The sequence below is a fragment of the Anoplophora glabripennis genome, unplaced genomic scaffold (assembly GCF_000390285.2).
Source record: "Anoplophora glabripennis isolate ALB-LARVAE unplaced genomic scaffold, Agla_2.0 scaffold95, whole genome shotgun sequence".
NCBI classification, from domain to species: domain Eukaryota; kingdom Metazoa; phylum Arthropoda; class Insecta; order Coleoptera; family Cerambycidae; genus Anoplophora; species Anoplophora glabripennis.
In genome coordinates, this window is record NW_019416252.1 from 379,002 (window position 1) to 403,613 (window position 24,612).

The following is a 24,612-nucleotide window of genomic DNA, read 5'->3' on the forward strand; positions in this document are numbered from 1 at the left end:
TTGAAAATAGATGCGTCATGAAAAATGGGGTCAAATCGTTAATAAAAATTTTTGTAAAATCCTTATAGTTTTCGAGAAAAAAATTATTCAAATTGTAGTATTTACAACCTTTACATCGATGGGCTACTGTAGTCTCTAGCGTCATTCGCGTTGTGCGCTGTACGCAATGCGCTCTCTCTCTACATGGCCCCAGGCCATTCCGACTAGTCAAATCCGATTTTATTAACGTTTTTGCGAGTGTTTACATTAATTTTTCAAGTGTCAAAAATGGCTTATGTTTATAGCAACTTCGAGTTGATGGATATCGTTTTAATTTATGATGAAGCAAGACAACATTTGTGTTATGGTGAAAGATTTGTGTTATGGTGAAGCAAGACAACATTTGTGTTAGTTCGTAGAAACTGTGTAAGACGGGTCCAAATGTGCTTACGCGTCGGTGGACAAAATTTTGAACAATTGTTGTAACATCAGGTATGTCAAATTATTTTATCAATTAATTTTATTAATTAATAAGAACAATAGCGGCAAAAGCAGTTGAATTTACTGATATAAAGTAGGCCTTGTAAAAATTGTATTTATTTCTTTCCTTGGGAAAGAAATTCTTTTAATTTTTTGTCCGTTTTTTTTTTAGTACACTTTGTCGCCGTGCCGATCGCCGACTGCATGGTTTGCCTTGCGCAAGATCAGGTTTTACAGTGGACCAGCTTCCAGTACCGTGCAGAAGTGTATTTTTAAATCATTTTGTCGCTCTTTTTGTTTTTTTTACAAAATTTTGTTTGTAAGAGTTTCCTGTACAGTAATTTTTTGCATAAGTTCTGAATCACTTTGTATATCTTGGATTTAAAATATCGAAAAATATGTAGGCTATTTAGAAATAAGGGATGGCCACAAGTATGGAATAAAATTTATATCTTTTGAATTTTTTTTAAAACGCCGAAACACGTTAACTGATTTTGATTTTTTCCCATCTTTCGGTTATATAATAATTAATTTTTCTTTAACCCCCTAACCCTCAGCTACCCCTACTTTTTTTTTTCAAATGAAAACATAAGGCATGAGGGGGCTCGTTGAAAAGCTTATAGAAAATTGAATCCAGCCATACCAAATAAACAAGTTTTTTTTTTTTAATTTAGAAATTGAAACAACTAGATAATTCAAAACTCAATGTCACAAATGCTGAAAATGTCCTCCATTCACTATTTGGCATTCTCCAATACGATAGTAATGCTGTCCACAGCATTCTGAATTACTTCAGCTGGTAAATTATGCATCTCCGCCCTAATCTTATTCTTTAATTTCTCAATATTATCCGGTTTGTCCTGGTAGACACTTTCTTTCAAATATCCCCAAAGAAAACAATCCAGCGATTTGAAAACATTTCATCTAAGTATCTTCGAACATCAATACCAAAATGTGGGGGAGCGCCATCTTGTTGGAACCAAATTCTTTCATTCGGTATATCTGGATCAATTTCATGAGGGAAAATCACAGCTAGAGCAGGTATCAGGTCAAATGTTAGGAAATCCAGGTAGCGTGCGGCAGTAAGATTTTCTTCAAAAAAGAATGGGCCCAAGATTCTGTTGTTGATGATACCTGCCCATACATTAACTTTTTGTGGATGCTGCGTATGCGATTCGCATGTCCAGTGTGGATTTTCCTGGGACCAAAAGCGATAGTTGTGCCTGTTAACCACTCCATTTAAATAAAACGTAGCTTCATCCGAAAAAAGTACGTCTCGTTGAAAACCATTATTGTCGTCACACCGTCTCATCATTTCCTCACAAAATTGTAATCGCCTATCATAATCGTCTTCCAAAAGCTCTTGGACAAGACATACCTTATAGGGGTGGTATTTCTCTTGTTTCAGAAACATTCGAATTGCAGTTCGAGAAGCATCGTGATTGCGGGCCAATGAAACAGTTGAAGTATGAGGATTTTCAACAAGTTCTAATGCAATGTCTAATTTCTTTTCTTCATTCAAAGCACGTGCCCGTCCAGTTTTGGGCAAAGTCTGTACTGTACCGTGTTCCTCAAATTTGTGAAATATTTTACTAACTGTCCCTTGCGAGATTTGGTTTTCGGGATATTTCGCATTAAATAAATCGCGCACTTCAGCCTGACTTCTTATTTTGTCTCCACATCCAAGCAATATCAAGATTTCGATGCGTTGCCTTTCCGACAATACCATTGCAATTCAGTAAATAACTTGATTTTGACACAATAGTAACGTTTCGAACTCCAATTTACAACTAAAGCGAAAAATTAACCAGAAAGCCTGGCAAGTAAGTGGTGCCAAAAAAACGCAACATAAAAAATATATCTTTTTTGCGTTAGCAGTGATAGGTACAGTTTCAAATTCTTTATTTTATTCTGTGCAAATTCATGGAGGATAACACTGAAGATAATTAAATTTTATTTCACTTGTTAAGTAGGTGTTTTATACAACCCTAAAAACCTTGCTATTGAAAAAATAAAACTTGTTTATTTGGTATGGCTGGATTCGGTTTTCTATAAGCTTTTCAACGAGCCCCCTCATGCCTTATGTTTCCATTTGAAAAAAAAAGTAGGGGTAGCTGGGGGTTAGGGGGTTGAAGAAAAATTAATTATTATATAACCGAAAGATGGGAAAAAATCAAAATCAGTTAACGTGTTTCGGCGTTTTAAAAAAAATTAACTCATTCAAAAGATATGAATTTTATTCCGTACTTCTGGCCATCCCTGTATACAAGTTTGTATGATAACTGTGAAAAACGAAAATTTGTGTAATAATATTTGTTAAAAAAACCTCGTTACAAATATCTAATTTTTTTTATTAAAAAAGTAATAGTCGTAGGAAACGACTAAAATTGAAAAACGCCATTTATAATAATAAGTTATCGAAATGCGACTTATGCCATTCAACTTTTCAAAAATCGAGGTCGTGACATCTAAACTACGTCTTTCTATCTTTTCGGAAAATAGGAGAAATCCCCCAGATGGCTTGAATTTGTTTTACCCAGTTACAACTCTCTCGTATAGTTTCTCCATCACCAATCTTTGTATTATACTTTTCACACAAACTTTTACATTTATGGTTGTAATATCTTGGGGAAAAATGAAAAAAAAAACTTCTATTAACGTATTGTTCTAGATTTTGACTACGCTTTCCAATGTGGCAAAGTTTTTTCCTCAATAAATACATATTTCTTTGTTATAGATGTTAATAATCATACTTGTAACCATACTGATCTTCCTATTGACTTACACATTTTGGAAGAATATGGACCTCCCGCCAGGCCCGTGGGGATTACCCGTGCTGGGATACTTACCCTGGATCGATTCTAAAGCTCCATATTTAACATTTACCCAACTTTCGAAAAAATATGGATCTATTTATGGTTTATCTCTGGGAAGCATTTATACGGTGGTTGTTACGGAACCAAAAGTCATCAAACATCTCTTTTTTAAAGACGCCACCATTGGTAGGGCGCCACTTTACTTAACCCATGGGATAATGAAAGGATATGGTGAGTAATTACTAACTTTGTATGTCTTGAAATGACAATTTATGATGATGATCTTCGGAATCAGGATAAAAGGAACCGCACAGCAGCATTGTGTGCCCTGATGAAGAAATTTATATTAAAGTAAGGAAACGTTGGTCTTACAGAAGTGCAGTTCTTTTCTATCTTGATTACGATAATCATAAATCTTCTTTTAATTACTAGTAAGTAATATGCACTGATCATTTTTATTTTGTTAACAATTCTCTGTATTAAAAGGTTAATTTTTTGGACAACTTTACAATAATAATTATTGGAAAATAGTTATAAATAATGTAGATATCTTGATGGATATTTGTTGACATTGGTAACAGAGATCTTACATCCTCCACGTGGCTAGTCGTTTTTTTGTGTCTCTTATATATAATTATTTACTACGCAAAATCCCCTTTTGATACAACAATAACTAAAACGATTACATGTGCATTGATAAAAGTTATAATTAACTAAAATTGCGACTAAACAGTCAACAAAATATTTTTATGGATGTTATTGTTATCTACATCGTTTGTTAAAATTAAAACATGAATATTTATATATAAGACACTTGTTTCATATTAATGTCGTATAAAATAGTTTTAAGGTTGCTGTTATCGAGTATTATTTAATATTTCACCCTGTAGAAGCATAGTTTTTTATAACTTCGCCGAACAAAAATAACTGTTAAACATGAAACGGAAAACTAACTGCAAAAACGTAGTATGTGAACTATACTTCTACGGATTGAGGAGCATGTCAGTACAAAAAGAAAGGCTTAAATTCTTTCAATCTTGCGGGCCAAACCAGCCGAATAATCTGTGACCCCGGGCTGAATAGAAACCGCGAACTAAATTTGACAGTGCGTGTCGCAACATCCATTAGCTAGGTGCACACGTGGGTAACCGACAACGGTACTAATGCAAAATCTTAATATTGAGAGATGTAGGCTCGATTAGCGAAACAAAGGACCCAAAAGCGTGACAGTAGCAATCGGTTACATGGTTCTTACGAACAACAAAAGAGTTTTGCACAGAAAAAAATATAAAAGTAAATATGAAGGTATACAAGAAATTTGTTTGAAATTTCGCATAATTTGAATCACGGTTTTGTAAGAGTCGTATTAAAATTAAAATGCCAGTGTTGTAGGTTGATTTGGAGGCTTCCGTGAAGTTGTCATGGAAAAAATTGAATTTTACAAAAGTGGAAATTTAGAAAATACAATGCACGTACCTACCCTACAGTAAATAAATCGTAGAATCCTGCTGACAATCGTTTTGAGATCAAATGGTTTTTTTTTGAATGGTTAAATTGCATTTAAATCGAAAAACGAGGAATTTACTGTGGTTTTTCGAAAATTTAAGTTTCCGTGAACATTTTTATCAAAAATTCTGCCACCTCAATTTTACTGTTGTGCATACGCTGAAGCATGAAACAAAAATATCGGTTTTCAAAAAAACTGTTTATTTTGATGAGTCTATGGTTGACATATAGAAAATTTTGATAATTTGATACATTTCTAGGCTTACAAAAAAAACACTGATCTCCAGTCCAATAACAATGTTTTCTTCAAAGTACTACATATAATCAAAAACTTTCCCCTTAATTTTCATCACAATATGTCACAAAATGTAGATATAGCACAGTTTTAAATTGGGTAACTATAATGGACAAACCGGTTATTTCAATTAACCCGTGCGAAATGGCAACACATTCACTAATGTAAATAGTCCATATTAATTGTGGCATTTTCAGTTACATTTTTATTTAATTGGGTATTCTGATAAAATAAATAAATAAATATGTTTTAACCCCAAAAGGATTGGTCAAAGGGTTAATTTTATAAATTGAGTTTTGTCTAAGCAGAAATCACTAAACTAAAACATATTGAATTTAGGCTCAATATTAGGAAGGATTAGCCAATATTGGTATCATATTGGTAAAAGGCAAGCGTCTAATGTACACAGTGAATATAATTTATATAAAGGTCCAATGTGCAACTAGTAAATTCTGGTAATGTAATTGGGTTTATATTGTCTGTAATGATTCATAACTAGTATTATGTCAAAATATGTCGTTTACAATATTTTTCCAATATGTTTGAACTACTGGGGATGAAATCCATATTATATCACTTAATTGAGACCCGAATCAAAGAAGATTATGTTTTACTCGAAAAGGGCATGTTCTTAGAATTGATAATAGAACACTTTGGAATTTTCCCAGTACTTTTTGGGCCATTTTTCAAAATTTCGACTAGGCCAATTTTGACCAAATTGATAAATGGGCTCATTCAGCAATTTTTTTTATTTGCTTAAAGATATTGCAATTTTATTGTTCTCTGCAAAAAATTTGAATTTTATATCGCCTACAAATCATCCAAAAAAATCATAAACTGGCGCGCAGAGTATCCAATGAACCGCAAGGTGTGACGTCACCGCATGGGAAAACGATGCCGCATGCTTGCGTGTGTTGTCAGTCAGTCGGGTTCGGGTAGTCGGGTTTTAGTTGCCTGTTAAGTTTCGGCTGAATACGTTAAGATACCGAATTTTATTAGCAATGTGGAAGATACAGAACAGAAAAAATTACGGATATTGTATTGTTCCCCAGTGTGAGAGCACTAGTGTGAAGACGCATAAGAAAATAATAATGTCCCCGTAATTCTGTCGTGCAGATCTAAAATGACTTATTTTGAAAGCGACAAAACTACCCTGCATAATTTAAATATGTAATAAATACGTTTATATCCTCTAGAAACACTATACACTTGTGTTTTCAATTGTTTTTTTTTTGTGAATATTGTACAAATACCTATACTTAGGTACCAAGTATTTATTTAAAAATACATAATAAATATTATATTATTACTATATTTATAAGATAGTTGAGGTAGAGGTAGATTTTATGTAGTTTCTATGGGAATAAAAATAGGAATAAGAATTTTATATTTGATTAGCTAAATTTTTTAAACCTGTGGCAGAAACGGTTTAGTCCAATTAAACGTAAAATCCTTATTCTTATTTACTATTCTTATTGTGCAAAAACATCAAAACGTTCGCTACAAACGTAGGTACTGAGGGTTGCTTTCGCTGTACAGCAAGAATAAAACGCTCTCTCAACGGTAATAATAAAGTATTTTATTGAAAATTGTATAGAAAAAGACGTGTTGACGGGGTGAGTTTGTTGGAGAGTTCCTGTGTGTGGAGTCGATCGTCGGTATATGAGTACGCGTCTGGTCGCCGGCGCCAGTCCGCCGTAGACCCTTCCTGGAACGCTGGTGCGTCCGGCGGCGTCCTGCTGGCGCTCTTGACGCAATGCTTAAAAATGGGTCACTTGCGAACATGTGTACCCACAGTAATTTAAAAAAGCTTTATATGTTATTGAAACGTAACCTTTGCATCTTCACTCCTCTCATCTCAGCTCTGGTAAAGTCGTGGTTTTTATTAAAAAAATCCATAACCATTAACAAACCTACTTCTGGCAAATTAGAAGAACCTTTTTTACGAAATTTGCTTCCATTTTTTAAATTTAATATGCACAAACGCTAAAACATTCGGTAGATGCAGAAACACATCTGGAAGTAGCGCCAAGCCGGCTGACCCTCCCATGAGGTGACGTCATTGCATTGCCACGGCTGAGACAAATATTCGCATTTTAAAAATCATATAGTTTGAAAACCGCTCAACGGATTGAGTTGAAATTTTCAAATTTTGTCTATAGTATAAGTGTAGTACCTAAATATAATTTTTTAAAGTATTTTTATAAGTTTTATATTTGAGTGATAATCCATTTTAGTAGTAGTAATGAGTAAAATTGTGAAACTGCTCAGCTGTGAAACTAAGTGGATTAACTCATTGTCTTTAACGTGTCAACTCACACCAATTATTTACAGCGTAGAATGCTGTGAAGAAGCACAGCACTCGTCATCAATTATGGGTCCAAAATCGAGAGCCCCGGGGCCGTGAAACATATGCTCACCGTCTTTCGCCGATTCCGGCTGATCTAAGCCAAAATCTGCATTTGAATGGCGGAGAGCACATTTGCATACGCACATGTGCACTTTTTCCACCGTGGCGCAACGGCGAGGTGTCGTTAATCCCACATTGTTTCGGTGAAACCTCGCGGGGACCATTTCTCTCAGGATGGCGAGGAGGTTCGTTCACCCGCGTCTACCCGCAGCTCGTTTTCGGAGGTCGCTTTTCGGCGCGCACTGGGTCAGTGTGCCAGCACCACTTACGTCACGGCATTGTCGGCGCGCGGCCCTCCGCTCGTCGGCCGTTTCTAGGTTCGCTGGCTGGGCATCGCCGGATCATGACCGGCTAGATGTGCCTAATCTAGATGTGTCCGGAAGAACGCGATGAGGTCCCGCGGCCGTTAGAAAGCTGGGCGATTTTGATAACCAAAAATCCGAATTGTGCTCTCCAACCACTTTTTAGAAAGATGTGAAAAAAATCTACTTCCGGGATAACAAAAGACCCGTTTTACAAATGAATGAAAAAAGAAATTGAAGTAAAAATAGATGGCGATTAATTTACCTTTGATTGCTGTGGTAATGTTCCTATCGACTGTGATTTTATAAATAAACTGTATAATGTCATTGTAAAATTATTTTGTTGTGTAATTGTACGTCTTGCTATTCTAATACTACTTTGTGATTAGGTTTACTAAACAAAAATTAGTTTTACAAAGTAATTTTTACAGTTATTTATTATATTGCAAGGTATATATTTGTATAATTACATTATAATAATACAATTTATAAAGCAGCCACAATGTAGTTTTTTATTTCATGTGTAGTACATAGATAAGAATTCTATTTTGTAAACACTCTCCATACTGAAAAATCAAATTTCATGTCAGCCTGATATGAGAGAACTAAAACTTTTTAATTTTTTAATTTTTTTAGGTGTATGTATAGATATGTACAGCAAAATTTATATATTTCACATTAACATTAATAAAAGCCCAAACTAACGGTCTTCTATAATTATCTGGAAAACAAAAAGTGTTTTTTTTTTATATTAAAAATTGCAATTTCTTTTTCTACTGCAATAATTGTGTATGCTTGTATTTCTTACTTTATTTTCGTGGATTAATGATCTTTTAACATTCAATTTTTTTTTCTAATTTAACGAATTCAGTAATAATTAGCAATAATAGAAATAAAATACATATAAGGTTTAGGTTAATAATTTTTTTTATGTTCTCATTATAGTCACATATTTTTAGAAAATTAACTAAAGGCATTTATATGAATGTAAATTTCACCATTTTAGTAATTTTACAACATAAAATTGGATTTTCATATTATTGATAGCAAATGTATGTGTATTGTATATAGGGTGTTAAAAAAAGAGTGTAAAATATTTAAGGGGGTAATAGTATGAACCAAAATAAGCAGAAAAGTCTCAATAAACATGGGTCCGCAAAGTAATAGTTGCGGAGATATGGAATGTTTTATGTTTTTTAGTCCCTTTTTTTATTTTGCAAAAACTTTGTGTATTTTCTTATAATAGTTGGTTGATGTTTAGTGAAATAAACAGTACGTATTTGACAGTTTTTCTCAGTGCACAAGTTTTCTTTCGCTATGGCATGCATTTCGTGTATGGTCGTGCTAATGGGAACGCCACCGAAGCGCGACGTCTTTATGTTGACGCTTATCCAAATCCACATAGATGGATAGGAAGGGCCGGACCTGTTTTATGGCCTCCAAGATCGCCTGATCTGAACCCTCTAGATTTCTTTGTTTGGAGATATTTGAAGACATTAGTGTATGGTACTCCTGTAAATAGCCTGGAAGGGCTGCAGCTACGGATTAATCAAAAGTGTCAAGAAATCCAAACCAAGGAGGGTGTTTTCGAAAGAGTTCGAATATCGTTGAGACGAAGATGTCGTGCCTGCTTGGAATTGGACGGAGGGCACTTTGAACATCTTCTGTAACTTTGTTTTTTGTTTGTTAAAAGCTTCCTTTGTCGGTTTATTCCTAATAAAATAAAGTGTTTGAAAAACGAATAGTGGTCCATATCTCCGCAACCGTTACTTTGCGGACCCATGTTTATTAAAACTATTCTGCTTATACTATTACCTCCTGAAATATTTTACACTCTTTTTTTAACACCCTGTATGTAACGTTTGTATCTCCAGGACCATCATCAACTTTATTTTTTTAGATACGACCCTGGAAATTTTATTACATTTCTTGTAAACCTTCATGACCCCCAATACTGTACTGCCTCAGCCGTATTCAGACGTTTTGTCTCGAAAAATTCATCTCCAATGTATTAGTTTCAAATTTATCTAATTTTTATTTATATTTCTATGTTTCTTGAATTGCCGTACACTCTAAGTGTCGTTAGACCCTGTGATATGCACTTAGTTATTTAAACTATTACCATCGCGATAATTCAATAAACATAGAAATCTAAATAAAAAATTTAGATAAATTGGGAACGAATACCTACATTGAAGATTAATTTTTCGAGACAAAACGTCTGAATCTGGTTCGGGTTGAGGTATTGGGGGTCATAAAGGCTTGCAAAAATTGTAATAAAATTTCCAGGGTCGTATTTAAAAAAATGAAGATGATGATGCTCCTGTAGACACGAAACGTTACATATAAAAATTCATTATACCATTTGATAGAGGGCAAAAAGTTGCCGTGAGAAAGTGTTCTTTTTTTAATATTACCTCAAACAATGCTGAAATGAAACAAAAACGGAATTCCAAAATTTCGATTGTTTCAAATATTTCAAAAACTAATCATGTTAGCCTTAATTTTTTAGAGGCATAATGTTGGTCCCCTGATTGTGCAATTTTACCCTCAAGCTACTTCGTATCTCTTATCGTTTCCGAGATCCCTCCAGTGAGAAGCGAATTTGTAACAGCCTGTATATTTGCCATTTTTACTAATATTACATATACAATAAATATTACATATACATACATATGTCATATGTACTTTTTACATGCGAAAAACGATCTTTTCAATATTTTTATTTGTTATATTTGAACGAAAATAACAGGATATCTCAGAACTACTAAATATAGAGAAAAACTGATGACGAACTCAAATGTCAAGAAAAACTTAACTGTTAAATTAAACATTTAGGATTATAATTTATATTTATTTAACACATTTATAATAATATTTAAGCTGCCCAGGCTGTTAATTTTCTGAATCGACCACCTCTGTATCGCTGGCGCTAAACAAGTTAGAATTCACATAAACATTTCATTAGACAGGCTTTTCGACGTAGAATCGATTGGTGATGCACAGGCCGTACGATATTTGTTGAGATAGACTGCCAAAAGACCTCTGCGTCAGTTTCTTGGAATTAACCGCATTCGACACCCAAGGTAGAATGACACTGGCGGAAATTTTCAAGGTACGCCCCTGTTCTCGAAATTAACCGTATTCGATACCCGAGGTAGAAAAATATTGACGGAAAATTTCAAGGCACGCCCCTGCCGTGGTAAACGGTTGTAGTAGTTCTGATAAAAGAACTTTATTGGCTTCTGTTCTTGGAAATTTGTCTACAAATATTGTACGGATTGTAGTTTTATAGTGGACCTCATGGTTGCATTCTAAATGAAAGTATTTTATATTTCAATAAGGTGTACCTATTTTTAATTTTTGGGTGGCAATTATAATTGACTGATGTTAAGTATAAAAATCATTTCATGCGAGGAACATTTTTGTTTCTTTTTGGTTCCGTAAAGTTGTGTTGTTAGAATATTTACACAAAACAGATCTTCAAATAGGTAACATCATTCATGGTGACTTATACAGGGTGAGTCAAAATTCACTCCCCAGCGGCCGGATATATATTATAAAATAAAAAATAAAACAAAAATGTGGAATACTAAAATCTCGAAAGCGGAGCCGTTTTCAAATAAATTATTAATTTAAGTTCAATAAATGCGCAAATTTCGACAGACTAATCAAGTTGGCCGGACAAAAACAAGTAGTTTTCAATGACCACAACCTTCATTATTGGCATTATGAGAATCCCCATGAAAAACGTCAGCGGAATCAGCAAAGACCTTGGTCTGTAAATGTTTGGATATTTATTTACGGGAAAAGGATCATAGGTCCATATTTTTGCCAAGAATGGTGAAAATTACAGTAATTTTTGCGAGAACATTTTGCCAGGTTTGATAGAAGATATTCCTCTACAACAATGTGCAACTACATATGTGGTTTCAGCATGAAGGTGCGCCCGCACATGCCACATTACAAGTACGACATATTTTGAGCCTAATAAATGGATTGGACAGGGTGGACCAACACCATGGCCACCTCGGTCTCCTGACTTGATTCCGATAGACTTTTGGTTATGGGGATACATAAAAGAAAAGTTTATTTCACTGTGCCTGTTGGCAGGATTCATGAAGCAGTAGCGGAAATAAATGAAGCTAATTTCTGTTCTGTTGCCAGGAGTTTCTACCACAGATTGCAGAAGTGTATTAACGAAAATGGTAATGGTTTTGAAGGTTAGTCAAAGCCAGAAGGATCTTCGTTCTTGCTATTTCTTAATTTGTATGGATTTAAATGGTGGATTTTAATGGTGTTAATATTAAACAAAAAAATTATAAATTTGAATTTTTCTTTACAAAATTTTCCGAAAACGGCTCCGCTTTCGAGATTTTAGTATTCTACATTTTTGTTTTATTTTTTATTTTAGAATATATATCCGGCCGCTGGGGAGTGAATTTTGACTCACCCTGTATAAAAGTAAATACAGTATTATCAAAGCCAATAACTTTTTTAATGTACCTACTTATAGTATGTATCACACCATATTTTCCATATTTGTTCAGATAACTATAACATTCAACATAATAATTATAAAACTAAAAAAAGAAGTTTTTCCAGATCATAGTCAACTGCAGTTCCTGTTAAAAACTGTTTTTGTGTATAACTTCATAATCATGAGATCTTCTTTAGTTTCTACTTTATTTTTAAACTACCGAAAATTAATATCTTGTAATTAGAGAGCGAATATCTAATTTAACAGTTGCAATCGTTTCGAAAATTCTCTTTAATTTTTTACTAAAGTAATTTGTGGGAATCACTAAAATCCTATCGAATTTAATTAGCGTTGTACACCTACGCACATAGTTTTTTTGCTACTCCAAGGAATGTAAATACGCGTTCTGGATTTTAACTGGCTCCTCCGCCATTTCTCTAAATATTAAATTTCTGGGCTATGGCTAAATTCGAATGTTTATTTTGAAAGAAAGGGATGGACAATACGAAAATTCTGTATGTCAGTGACTGCAATGATATTATTGGAGAAATGGATAAATTAGATATAGATTAAATTAATTGTTGTATTCTGTTAATATCTTTTTAATTTGTTGAATTTTCCGTGATTAATAATAAGACAAGATAAGATATGCAAATTCGAGTAATTATAACAATAATAATAAATTTTAAATTTCTCATTCTTAATCAGTAGTGTTGATATTTAAATAAACGTTTAATATAAGTTTTTTTATTTTAATTTTAATAAATTTATTATTTTACTTCAAAAATATTAAATCAATGAAAATCATTTTAATTTTTTTATATTATGACAATTGAGGTTGCAATATATAAATCTAAACATGAATATAAATGTAATATGATCGTGGTTGAAAGTAAATGAAAGGTTGTGGTTTTAAGACTTACATGGCCTATGTTGATATTTAAAGTAACCATCATGGTTGTTCTAGTTATGTCATGGCCTATGTGCCTTGTCGCTGCCAGTTACAGACTTATATGGTACCTACATCATTAGTCTTAGATAGGAATCTTTGACCAGCTCTTGTTGTTCTCGGGCTAGGTCTGTGGGGGCGAATCCGCCTAAACTTTTCGCCGCCCTTTACTAACGCAATTTCAATGCAAAAGCTTCGACGCAACTGAAAAACGAAATCAGTATCGGTGACAACCTAATATCTGATAGTGGGTCCGCCCCCATAAAGCTTGGTCTTCATATTCGGACAGGCAGAAACCACTATGGACCGTTTCGGAGGACCACCATTGTCTGAGAAGCGGTTTCACCCGTAGCGACCTTAGAACCAGCAACAAGAAGCTATATCAACATCCGGGTGAGCCAGGGAATTCTGATAGCGGATCCATTCTCACAGAGCCTAGCCCGAGAACAACAGAGGCAGGTCAAAGTACTTTAGTTTAAGGCGTTGACATATGTAGATGGTCGGTAAATAAGTACCGTGTGTCAGACATTATTTTAAAGAAAATACTATCTTGTACAGGTGTGAAAATGTTCCTTCTTTAATTAAATCGTGACTTAATAGTCTTGTGTCACTGTTGACGACAAAGACCTGGATATTAGATTTGATCATGTAAATTGGCGCTCCATGAGAGCAATTCTATGATTGTAACACTAAAATCGTTTTACCGTGATATGCTGTTTAGGTTATGACCTTCAATTGTGTAACTTAATTTAGAGTTATTTTTGATGATGTACTTCACACAACATTTAGAGTAGTTACATAAGAGATAGTAACAATTCAGAGCATGCACAAACGATTAATGAGATGAAAATCATTTTGCAAAGTCAAAGGTTATGGAATGAGCTTCAAATTTTCTTCATAAGAAAGCGATCCAGGTGTGCAGTTTCATGCAGCAAGGTCCGATATATAAATCAAAAATAAATGAGGACCTACTATTAATCCCTGGTGTACACCACTTAATACGTTTCAGTCGTCAATCCATAGCATGAATTGTTAGGAAAGAATTCAATCTATGATAATATTAGATATAACTATTGATTCTATAGCTGTATGGCTTCATTTAATAAAATAACAATAATAATAAAATGTAATTGAAGTGCTGTCTTTCGGTGACGGCCCATTAGAATATTTCAGACTACTACTATTTTCAATTTTGAAAATTTAGACTGGGATTTTCGGTGGTGCTCTCTTTAGGTAAGTAAAATAATTCCGTTGTAGCAGGAAGTAGCTGTCAACTTCGTTATTTTAAATGGAACGCCCTGTATATTATTGCATTATTGGCAAGATAAATTAAACACAAACCAAAAATCTTTTCGAGATAATCGACATTATATACAAATTTTGACAGATGAAAGCGTTTCGAACATTTCTTATAGGTATATCTTTCTTTATTCTGTAAGCTTTCACTTGCTTCCACTATCAAAATTACCTGAATGACCTTATACTAAGTATCCTATTTTTTACGTTATATATTGAAAACTGAAAACCGACAAAACTTTTTAAATGGAATATCCTGTATTTTTCACAGTTACAGTTCCTCCATTTTCTCAGATATTTGCGGTATATATCTCAAGAATATTACGTTAAAAATTCCCATCAAATGAAAATTGAAATATTGGTATTGTCATTCAGTATTTTATAATGGAGTCATTCAGTAAATTTTCAAAAACGTTCTTTTTTGTATACACAAAGTTTTGCTAATGATTAGGCGATCCTGAAAATTTCAACTCAGTCCGTTGAGCTGTTTTCAAACTATATGATTTTTAAAATACGAATATTTGTCTCAGCAAATGCAATGACGTCACCGCATGGGACGGTCAGCCGGTTTGGCGCTACTTCTAGATGAGTTTCTGCATCTACAGATTGTTTTAGCGTGTGTGCATATTAAATTTAAAAAATGGAAGCTAATGTCGTAAAAGCAGATTGTTCTAATTTGCCAGAAGTAGGTTTGTTAATGGGTATGGATTTGTTTTAATAAAAACCACTTTATCAATGCTGAGATGAGAGGAGTGAAAATGCAAAAGTTACGTTTCAATAACGTGTAAAACTTCTTTAAAGTACGTTTGTAGCGAAAGTTTTGATATTTTTGTACACTAAGAATAGTAAGCAAGAATAAGGATTTTACATTTAATTGGACGAAACCGTTTCTGTCACAGGTTTCAAAGATTTATCTAATCAAATACAAAATTCTTATTATTATTTTTATTCCCATGGAAACACATAAAATCTACCTAATATCTTATAAATATATTAATAATATATTTATTATGTATTTTTATATAAATACTTAGTACCTATAGGTATTTGTATAATATTCATAAAAAAAACAATGGAAAACACAAGTGCATAATGTTTCTAGAGCATACAAACGTATTTATTACATACCTAAATTACGCAGGGTAGTTTTGTTGCTTTCAAAATAAGTCATTTTTCAAATAAATACTATTAAAAAAAAACAAATCAAAGTAGAGACTAAATAAACTATTGATTTTAGATCCGCACGACAGAATTACGGGGACATTATTACTTTCATAGGCGTTTTCACACTAGTGCTCTCACACTGGGGAACAATACAATATTTATAATTTTTTTCTGTTCTGCGTCTTCCAATTGCTAATAAAATTCGGTATCTTAACGTACTCAATCGAAACTTAACGGGCAACTAAAATCCGACTACCCGACTGACTGACAACACACGCAAGCACGCGGCATCGGTTTCCCATGCGGTGACGTCACACCCGCAGGTTCAACGGATACTCAACGCGCCAGTTTATGATTTTTTTAGATGACTTGTAGGCGATATACAATTCTAATTTTTTGCAGAGAACCTTAAAATTGTAATATATTTCCGTTAAGCAAATAAAAAAAATTGCTGAATGAGCCCAATATCACTGGTGCAAGGGTTTATTTTACCCAATAAATAAAGAAACAACGAAGACTATGAAATGTCTACTGTATTTGAAATAAAGGGAAAATTTAAACTAATATTAATCTTACCATAAAGATCAGTCAAAAGGTTAATTTTATTAATATAATTTGGCCTAAGTAGAGAAATATCACACTCGGAAAGAGACAATTACGCTACTACATACTAGAAACAATCCCTTTTCTTAGTAGTGTAGTGGACATATCCAATCAAATAAAAAATGCTGCGAACAATTAATTACAGACTACGCATATCTCTTTATGTATCTATCACCTATTTAGCTTCCCGCTTAGAGCATATTTGACGCTTTCTATTCAGCCGGTAATAATTCTCCAGGGTCGCAGCGCCATGGTAAACAACAACAACAACAACAAACATTTCCCCATCCCGCTGTAACGGTTCCTTGAGTAGCTTCGAAAAAAAGGAACAGTACTCGGTCACCTAGGGTGGTTGAACCGTTGCTTCTAGAAAAGAAAACCGAGGCTGCCGTCTGCACAAGGCCTGTCATTGCTCTTCACCTTTCGGGTGGTACAAGGGCGGTCGTTGAACATTTTAACGAGCTCTCAAACTGATTTCTCTCCGAACAAAAAAACGTTGTACCGTTATCGTCATTCTGCTCTTCCACGCCACCAAAACACTCGTCGGTATGTTTTCCAGTGTCAGTTTTCCGGAATAAAAAACTTTTATCCATTAAAATTTGATTAAAATTACGTAGTTCCAATTTAGAAATGCTCTCTAATATTCAAAAATTAATACTGAGGTAACTGTGACGACTCAAATGAGGTCAAACAACTGTGTGAAACGTCATCACAGCAGCTAGCATGCTGCAGACTAATTGGCTTGAATCGGTGGGCGTGGTTACTTGCGCATAGCAGATTAGCTGCAGCAAACTGTTATCACGCCGTCAATTTTTGACATTCTGCATTTTCTGTTAACTTAGACTGAACTATTTCGAAAAAAGCACAATACGTGATTTATATTAGAGTTTTAAATGGCAACTGCTTATTTCAATAAATTTTTTAGGTAGTGAACTTAGATGTGGATATTTTTATTATACTGTCATGTAATCATTTGTTAGCACATAAATACGGAAATGGAAAAAATGAACTTTAGTTGTAACTAATTTTCGTGTGTAAACAGGTTATTTTTGATCGGAAATATCTGCCGTGTTTACAGACAGAAACAAATATGTGATGCAGTCCAGACGTCGACGCCCCAATCAAAATAGTCGTTTAGATGCAGATACACTTGAAAGACCTCAAAAAGTGGTTTCGTGAATAACTCGGTAAGCATCCAGGCCAAGTCACGTTGTATACACGTGACCACCACCTGTATAACACGTGCATCGAAGTGGCCAAATGTACCTGTGATACAATACGGTGGTGCCAAATCTTGGGTTACTCACAACACACTCGATAACATATACGCGCGTAGCAAATTTTAAAAACCAAAGTCCCTGTAGTAATGGAACCATCTACTTATGTAGGAAATCATTGATCTTTTGATGCTTATATTTAGTTCAGTTGTAAAAAATTAAAAAAGTTAATTTACGAGTAGTAACTTTAATTGAATTATTAAGATAAAGTTAAATAATGATAACAACTATAATGGCGTTGATGATGAAATGGTTACGATGATGATGAAGATGATTATGTTGATAATGTGGATGAAGATGATAATGGTGATGGTAATGATCATAATGTACCTAATAATAAAATCGAATAGAACGATTTGTAGGGGCAACATGTTTCTACCAATTTCAAAGTTGATTTCTGTCTTCAAAGAAAAAAAAAGTAGGTAGTAGTATTTTTTCTTGAAACGATTTCTATGAATCACAATCCTTAGAAATTGAATCGTCAAAAATTGAATCACAATTTTTGTACAATTACTCAAGATCAAGAACCATTTAAGACATAGACTTCAATTTTTGTATAGCAGCTATCAATTTGTAAAATGTGAAGGAAAAGTAACCAGTGACATGGGAATTAGTAAAGGTTTGAAAAGTTCCAGCTGTTTCAAAAATGAATTTATTAAAGAGAATATTAGAGTACACATTCGGTTCAACAATTTAGGATTGAATCCGTTTTTTGTGTAATAATTGTTCATGAGTCCAAAAATGTCATGTTGATTATTTTATTCTAATTTATGGAATTGTTAAATCTAGCCGACTGACAGTTCATTAACTAAATGCAAATTTAAGCGAAACATCATTTTGACTTTTACACATTGTCATGACTTTTTGATTTTTTCCATTCTAAGAGAAAAAAATCAAGAGGTGCAAAAGTTGTGATTGAGATTGGTTCATTCAAGTCTGTAAAGGAACATCCTTTTTTAACAACTGGTTAGCTCTGGATCATATTACATGAAGGTACAGGTAAACCTGATTCATTTGAACCCTGAGGGTAGGATGAGCAGTGGCAGATTAGCGAAGTGGGACGTATTACTATAGGTTACTTGCTGCTAGCATTCCCATCACATTCTATTGTGTCTATATCTCGCTAGTTCTTATATAATGCAAAAATGAATGCATTTCATTCCAAACTTTGAACTATCATAAGTTCTGTTTTAGGAAATGTTATTTTTATTTGCTTTAACGAAATACATCAAGCCTAAACGTTTGTCGCAATATAGCTGTTACATACTGTATAACAAAAAGAAAAACTAAATTGAAAAAACTTGAATAAGTACCGGATATCCAAATTATATAATGATGCCAAAATATCTTTGGACACGTTTTAATAAAATACATAGAAAAGTAATGAAGAAAAAAAAATGTATATAACACACAAAAACATGTTTGACATTCAGCATCTTCCTCATTTCATTTGTAAACCCACAAAATATCGAAAAGTTGTTCGTGCCTTCTACTGAGAAAAGAATTACTAGTGGTAGATGAAAATTTATATCCTCAGCAAAGAAGTTGTATACGGTAATGGACAGGTAAACAACATTCAATTGCAACAACTAAAACAGATTTCATTAATCCCGAGCGAGCAGGTCAGCTAACAGTGGCTAATCAACATTAACTAACATTTATTGATGTAATAATTAAACAGGTTGTTACGGTTACTAAAACTAATTATTAAAAGAAAATAAAATTAATTAACTGAACTTTATTACTATAGTAGGAAATTAACTTCTTAATTCTAGGTTAGTTTTATTTTCGATAGAACATACAGAGACAAGATATTGTATTGCTAGAGGAATAATTTTTTTACTTACATTAGAATGATTACTTATTTGGCACAGATAAAAAATAGGTAGCTCTAGCTAGATGAATATATTTAACTCCAAAAAATATGTGTATCATACATTGTTTAGTAATTATGGTTAATGTTTTCAATAAAGGTCAACAATCAACCCTTTTTTACGGTCAGATCAACTCCTTTCAACTCCTTTTACGGTCAGATCAATTCCTATTACAGAGCTTATTTAATATTTTAATTTTATTTCAATGGCAAAATATCCATACAATTAAAGTAGTAATAAATACGTTACAAATTGAAAAATGCCCATGTAAACAATTAAGGAAGAGGAACAAGGAGCATGATATCTACACATTTGAATTAATGTATTTTTGTCATCCTGCTAAACAGTACCTAAGACATTACTTATAATAATTTTTACTGTGAAAAATCGTATTGAATTTGTTCCATGAATTATAAGTAGAGTTCGGGGTTTTCGTCGGTTAGTCATAGGCGTGTTCGTTGTAAACACATTAACACATTAATAAAAAAAGGTAGATATAAATAAAAATAAATAAATTTACGTATTTTATCGTTTTTACCCCTTGGCGTGTTCGACATTATTAGAATATTAAAATACGCATACACGAAACAAACGCGAAACCAATAACTGCCGTTATTACCGGTTTCGTACGGTGCGCTGTAGCGAAAGGCCGACGTGACGGTTATGATCATCCGACTGAGTCCCGAACTCTAATTATAAGTACACATATGAGTATCTACATATCATCTTAATATTTAGAACTGTTAAGTTGGACAAAAGACACTTCAAATTTCGGCGAGTGATACCTATTTTATTAATTTTAGAGCTGTTCTAGAATTTTTCATTCGCAGATTTATGATAACTGTGACAGGAACAATAATTTAGAATTGTAAATGTATTTGTTTTTCAAATTATTTTAATATATTAACGAATTTATAAAAAAAACATTGTTTGTATTTTAGAGCCCTGAGGATCGTGCAAGATAACACCGAAACGTTGGCAATGATTTAAAATATAGTGTTCTTTTACTTATTGATCTTTATCCCACCTTGGCTTGGATGACTAATCAAGATCGCTAAATAGTGGAAACGTAAACAATTAAGGTTGAACTAGACAATCTTCTAATCTTCTAAGTAGTTTTTCTTTGAAAATCGAACACGCACTTCTTTATAACACCATTTTGATTTGTATGCAAAGGTTCACAATGAAAAAAGTGTTATTTACATTACAGTTCATAATCTTGAAATAAAACGTCATTCAATGTAACTTTTTACATATTTACCTGCCTTTTACAATATACAAACCGCAAATAAAAGGTCTAATTCCAAAAAAAATACAAAAAATATTAATTCATAATGGTTTATTTATAATTTATTATAATAAAAAATATAATTTCATTTCTAGACTGTAAAGTTTATGTGACAAGTTGAGGTGTAATTATATCTTCGCAAAGCACTCCACATTAGCCTGATGTTTCCTAATAATAATAATAATCAAAACTACACACAACACACAAAAATCACTACGAAATGTACACCACACAATGATTTATGACGTCGACATAAAATTATGTTTACGATCGACCCATCGCCTTTGTTCGTGGAGAAAATTGGTAGGGAAAAAGGGCGAGTACATTTATCACAGCAACACGTTTATCTGTGGTAGCTACTAGTACCTATCACTGTGTACAGTGATATGTTGGGTAGTGACAATAATATATGTAAGTCTTAACAAAATTATTTAATAACCTCAATATCAATTAGCTGCTAATAGTAACAAATGACCCGATAACTTACTGGAAGTGAATTTTAAAATTTAATACATCACAGGTAGTTACAAGTGATGTAATCATTGAAAGCATACATGTGTAGAAAGTTAATCTTCTGAGTAATATTCAAGATACCTGCGTGTTATAAAAAATATTTACGGTAATTCATTTTTTAACAACATAGTTAAATAGAAATATTTTTCTCGGTGATCATTTTAATTAAAATAAGACAAAATTATATTTTGATCCATAAAAGCACTATCAACTGTTAAAATCAGATCGGTTAAGAGATTGCTATGCCAAACAATGCTTTGCTAAGAGAAGATCCGATGAGAAAAGGTGCATTTTGGGCTATAGCTCTTGGGTACCTGGCATATCTCCGTCAAAAATGAATATAAAAATCTGAAATTTTAAGGGTGTACTCTAGATGGGGAGACCTAAGAGCGCACGTAATTTCAACTCACCCCTTCCACCCTAGGGGGTGCAGAGGGGTGAGGGGTAGTTTTTTTTGGATGTACCTTATTTATTTTGCGATTTTCGGATTCTACGCGTAAAACTACCCTCGAAAACGCGTTCTTGCGGGTACGTCTAAAAACTACCCCTCACCCCCTCCGCACCTCCTAGGGTGGAAGGGGTGAGTTGAAATTACGTTCGCTCTTAGGTCTCCCCGCCTATAGTACACCCCTCAAATTTCAGATTTTTATATTCATTTTTGACGAGATATGCCCAGGTACCCAAGAACTATAGTCATGGAAAAAACGACAAAGTCCATATGAGGTGGATTTTGGTTTTTGTGTGAATTCGGCAAGAACGCATTTCCGGAGGTAGTTTTACGCGTAGAATCCGAAAATCGCAAAATAAATAGGGTACCTCCAAAAAAAACCACCCCTCACCTCCTCTGCACCCCCCTAGGGTGGAAGGGGTGAGTTGAAATTACGTGCGCTCTTAGGTATCCCCATCTAGAGTACACCCTTAAAATTTCAGATGTTTGTATTCATTTTTGACGGAGATATGCCAGGTACCCAAGAGCTATAGCCCAACCATCAAAGGTACACGCGAACCGAATGCAAGTCTCTGCATGCCGGGCAAACATCGACCCTCTCAGGTTCTTCACCCTGTGGGGCCCGATTTTCTGGAACAATCTCGGAGGGCACTCGAAGCGCATTTCTCGACGGGTCGTCGGACCGCAAGGACGCGCTGCTCTGCCGGCCTAGTCGGTGGCCGGGGGTATTCCACACATGTCCGACCCGATGACTAAACGCGATTCACTCTCGCTGTCGATCTGGAGAGGCGGCTTTTTGTCGGAAGATGCCAAGCAGTGCCGTACGCTTCCCAGCGAGATACAAAGAAAAGACATAATAATGGAGTTGTTTTCTAAATGTTAATGAAGCAATATTATGTATTAAAAAAAGGACATATAGTTTATTATTAACTCTGGTACAGATAACGACAACACGTTTTGAGAATCAAAACAATTGATAGATATACTGGTAATAGTCACTGCTACTGATTATAAACTACCAAACCGGCACCTGGGATTTTGCAGGTACACTGAAAGAAATGGGTTTATTAAACTGTTTATCTAGAATAATGTGTATAGCGCATATTAAAACTTTTATAACGAATATATAACTTTTATTTAAAAAAAGCAATCTCCATACTCATTAGTCAATGTGTTTAACTGGAAGGTGCTTAATACACCTTATACATATATAAAATAACGGTTTATATAATTTATTAATTGGGTAGGATAGGGAAGATTAGTTGTATAAATACCAGTATCCGTATTTGTATAACAATTGTATTAACAGAATTATTTGTTCTTATACTGAATATGTTTCCGTTTTTAACGTGTAAAACGCGTCTTATAATAGTTAAGTAATCGTCACCTCTCGGTGCATAATCGGGTATGATCGTAAAATTTCCGACAGTCCGTTGTGCATCGACTATTACACGTCTAGTTTGATGAAAATAGACAGTATAAGCACATAATTTGTGGGATACATGATCATTTCGCGTTGTGTGAAATGGAAAATTATGTAAGTATCTAACTGTTTTATGGCTTGTAATTGTTTTGTTTTTCAAATGTAAATCTTGCCTAAATCTTAAAAATTATTATTTTGTATGCCCTATTAGAAACCGCTGATGTTAAATTTTTCATAAGATGGAGGAATAGAAGGTTAACGGTGACAAAGAAGAACATGGGTATAAAGTCAATCAACCAGAGGAAATTGATTTAGATGGAAAGAAGCTCAACCTTTCAGGGGATGCTTCATTCTTAAGGTGGAAGAGTTATAATGCAAATTCTCATGTAATACAAGAAAATACGGGTGCATCGTTGCTAAGAAAATAAACTGGACATACATTAGAACCTTAGCTTGTAATTACAGTTATCCAATAAAATTTCTGAAAACTTAATGTCATATGTTTTTAACTCATACAGAGTATACAACAGTTTAATACATTTATTATTATAAAAATTATAACCAGTACTAGATGTTCTAATAACGATATGGAACACTTTAATAACAGTTATTGCTATTACTCCGTAAAGGGTATAAAAAACGTTGTATACTAGTTATACCATAATTTAATAAAGAATAAGGTTTATAGTCACTGTGCTAGCAGTACGCGTTTTATATCCAATATTTACCTGTTTAACTGTCACATATAGTATTATAACGAGTTTTCAAATAAAAACGTGGTCAAGTTGGTTCTGAAAATTTGAACGTAGGGCGTAGCGTATAGCAAATGAACTTAAACGTCATCTGTCAAAGCGCTATATCGCCGCTATCAATTTGAATATTTTCGTTCTAAAAAGCGTTTAAAATGGTGTTTTCTCAAGAACAAAAAGTGTTTATCATAGAGTCCTACTTTAGAAATGGACGCAAGATTGATGGAATATGGAAGTATTCTATTGAGGAATGTTTCATAGAATTTCAAAATCAATTTCCCGGCGTTGTTGAGTACAAAATTTTTCAAAGTGCAGTTCAGCGTTGTGTTAATGTTTTTCGTGAAACGGGCAGTGTAACAAGAAAAGAAGGAAGCGGCCGACCTAAAAAGCGGACTGAAGAATTAAAAGAAAATGTCCAACAAATAATGGAAAATGCGCCAAGAACTTCTGTACGTGTTTTATCACAAATGGTGGGAGTATCAGTCGGTACCTGCCACACAGTGTTAAAAAAAGATTTGCGTTTGTTCTCCTATCGTTTAACTTGTCAGCAAGATCTTCATGAAGTTGATTTTCCGCGACGGGCTGTATTTTGTGAATGGTTTTTAAACAACTACGGTGAACTTCTTAATATCACCTTTTTTTCTGATGAAGCCTGGTTTCATTTAAGTGGTTACGTAAACTCACAGAATATGAGAATGTGGTCTTCTGAAAAACCAGATAACTTTTTTGTCGAGGGCCTTCTACACGCTCAAAAAATTGG

General features: G+C 33.8%; 1 protein-coding gene across 1 annotated transcript in view; it reads left to right on the forward strand.

Annotated features, from left to right (window-relative positions):
• The window catches only part of LOC108905837 (cytochrome P450 306a1), a 121,901-nt gene that overhangs the window by 84,147 nt on the left and 13,142 nt on the right, over positions 1-24,612 (forward strand). Inside the window, exon 2 of the mRNA XM_018708868.1 lies at positions 3,197-3,506. Coding sequence (XP_018564384.1) covers positions 3,197-3,506 — 310 coding nt within the window. The remainder of the gene's footprint in view (positions 1-3,196; positions 3,507-24,612) is intronic.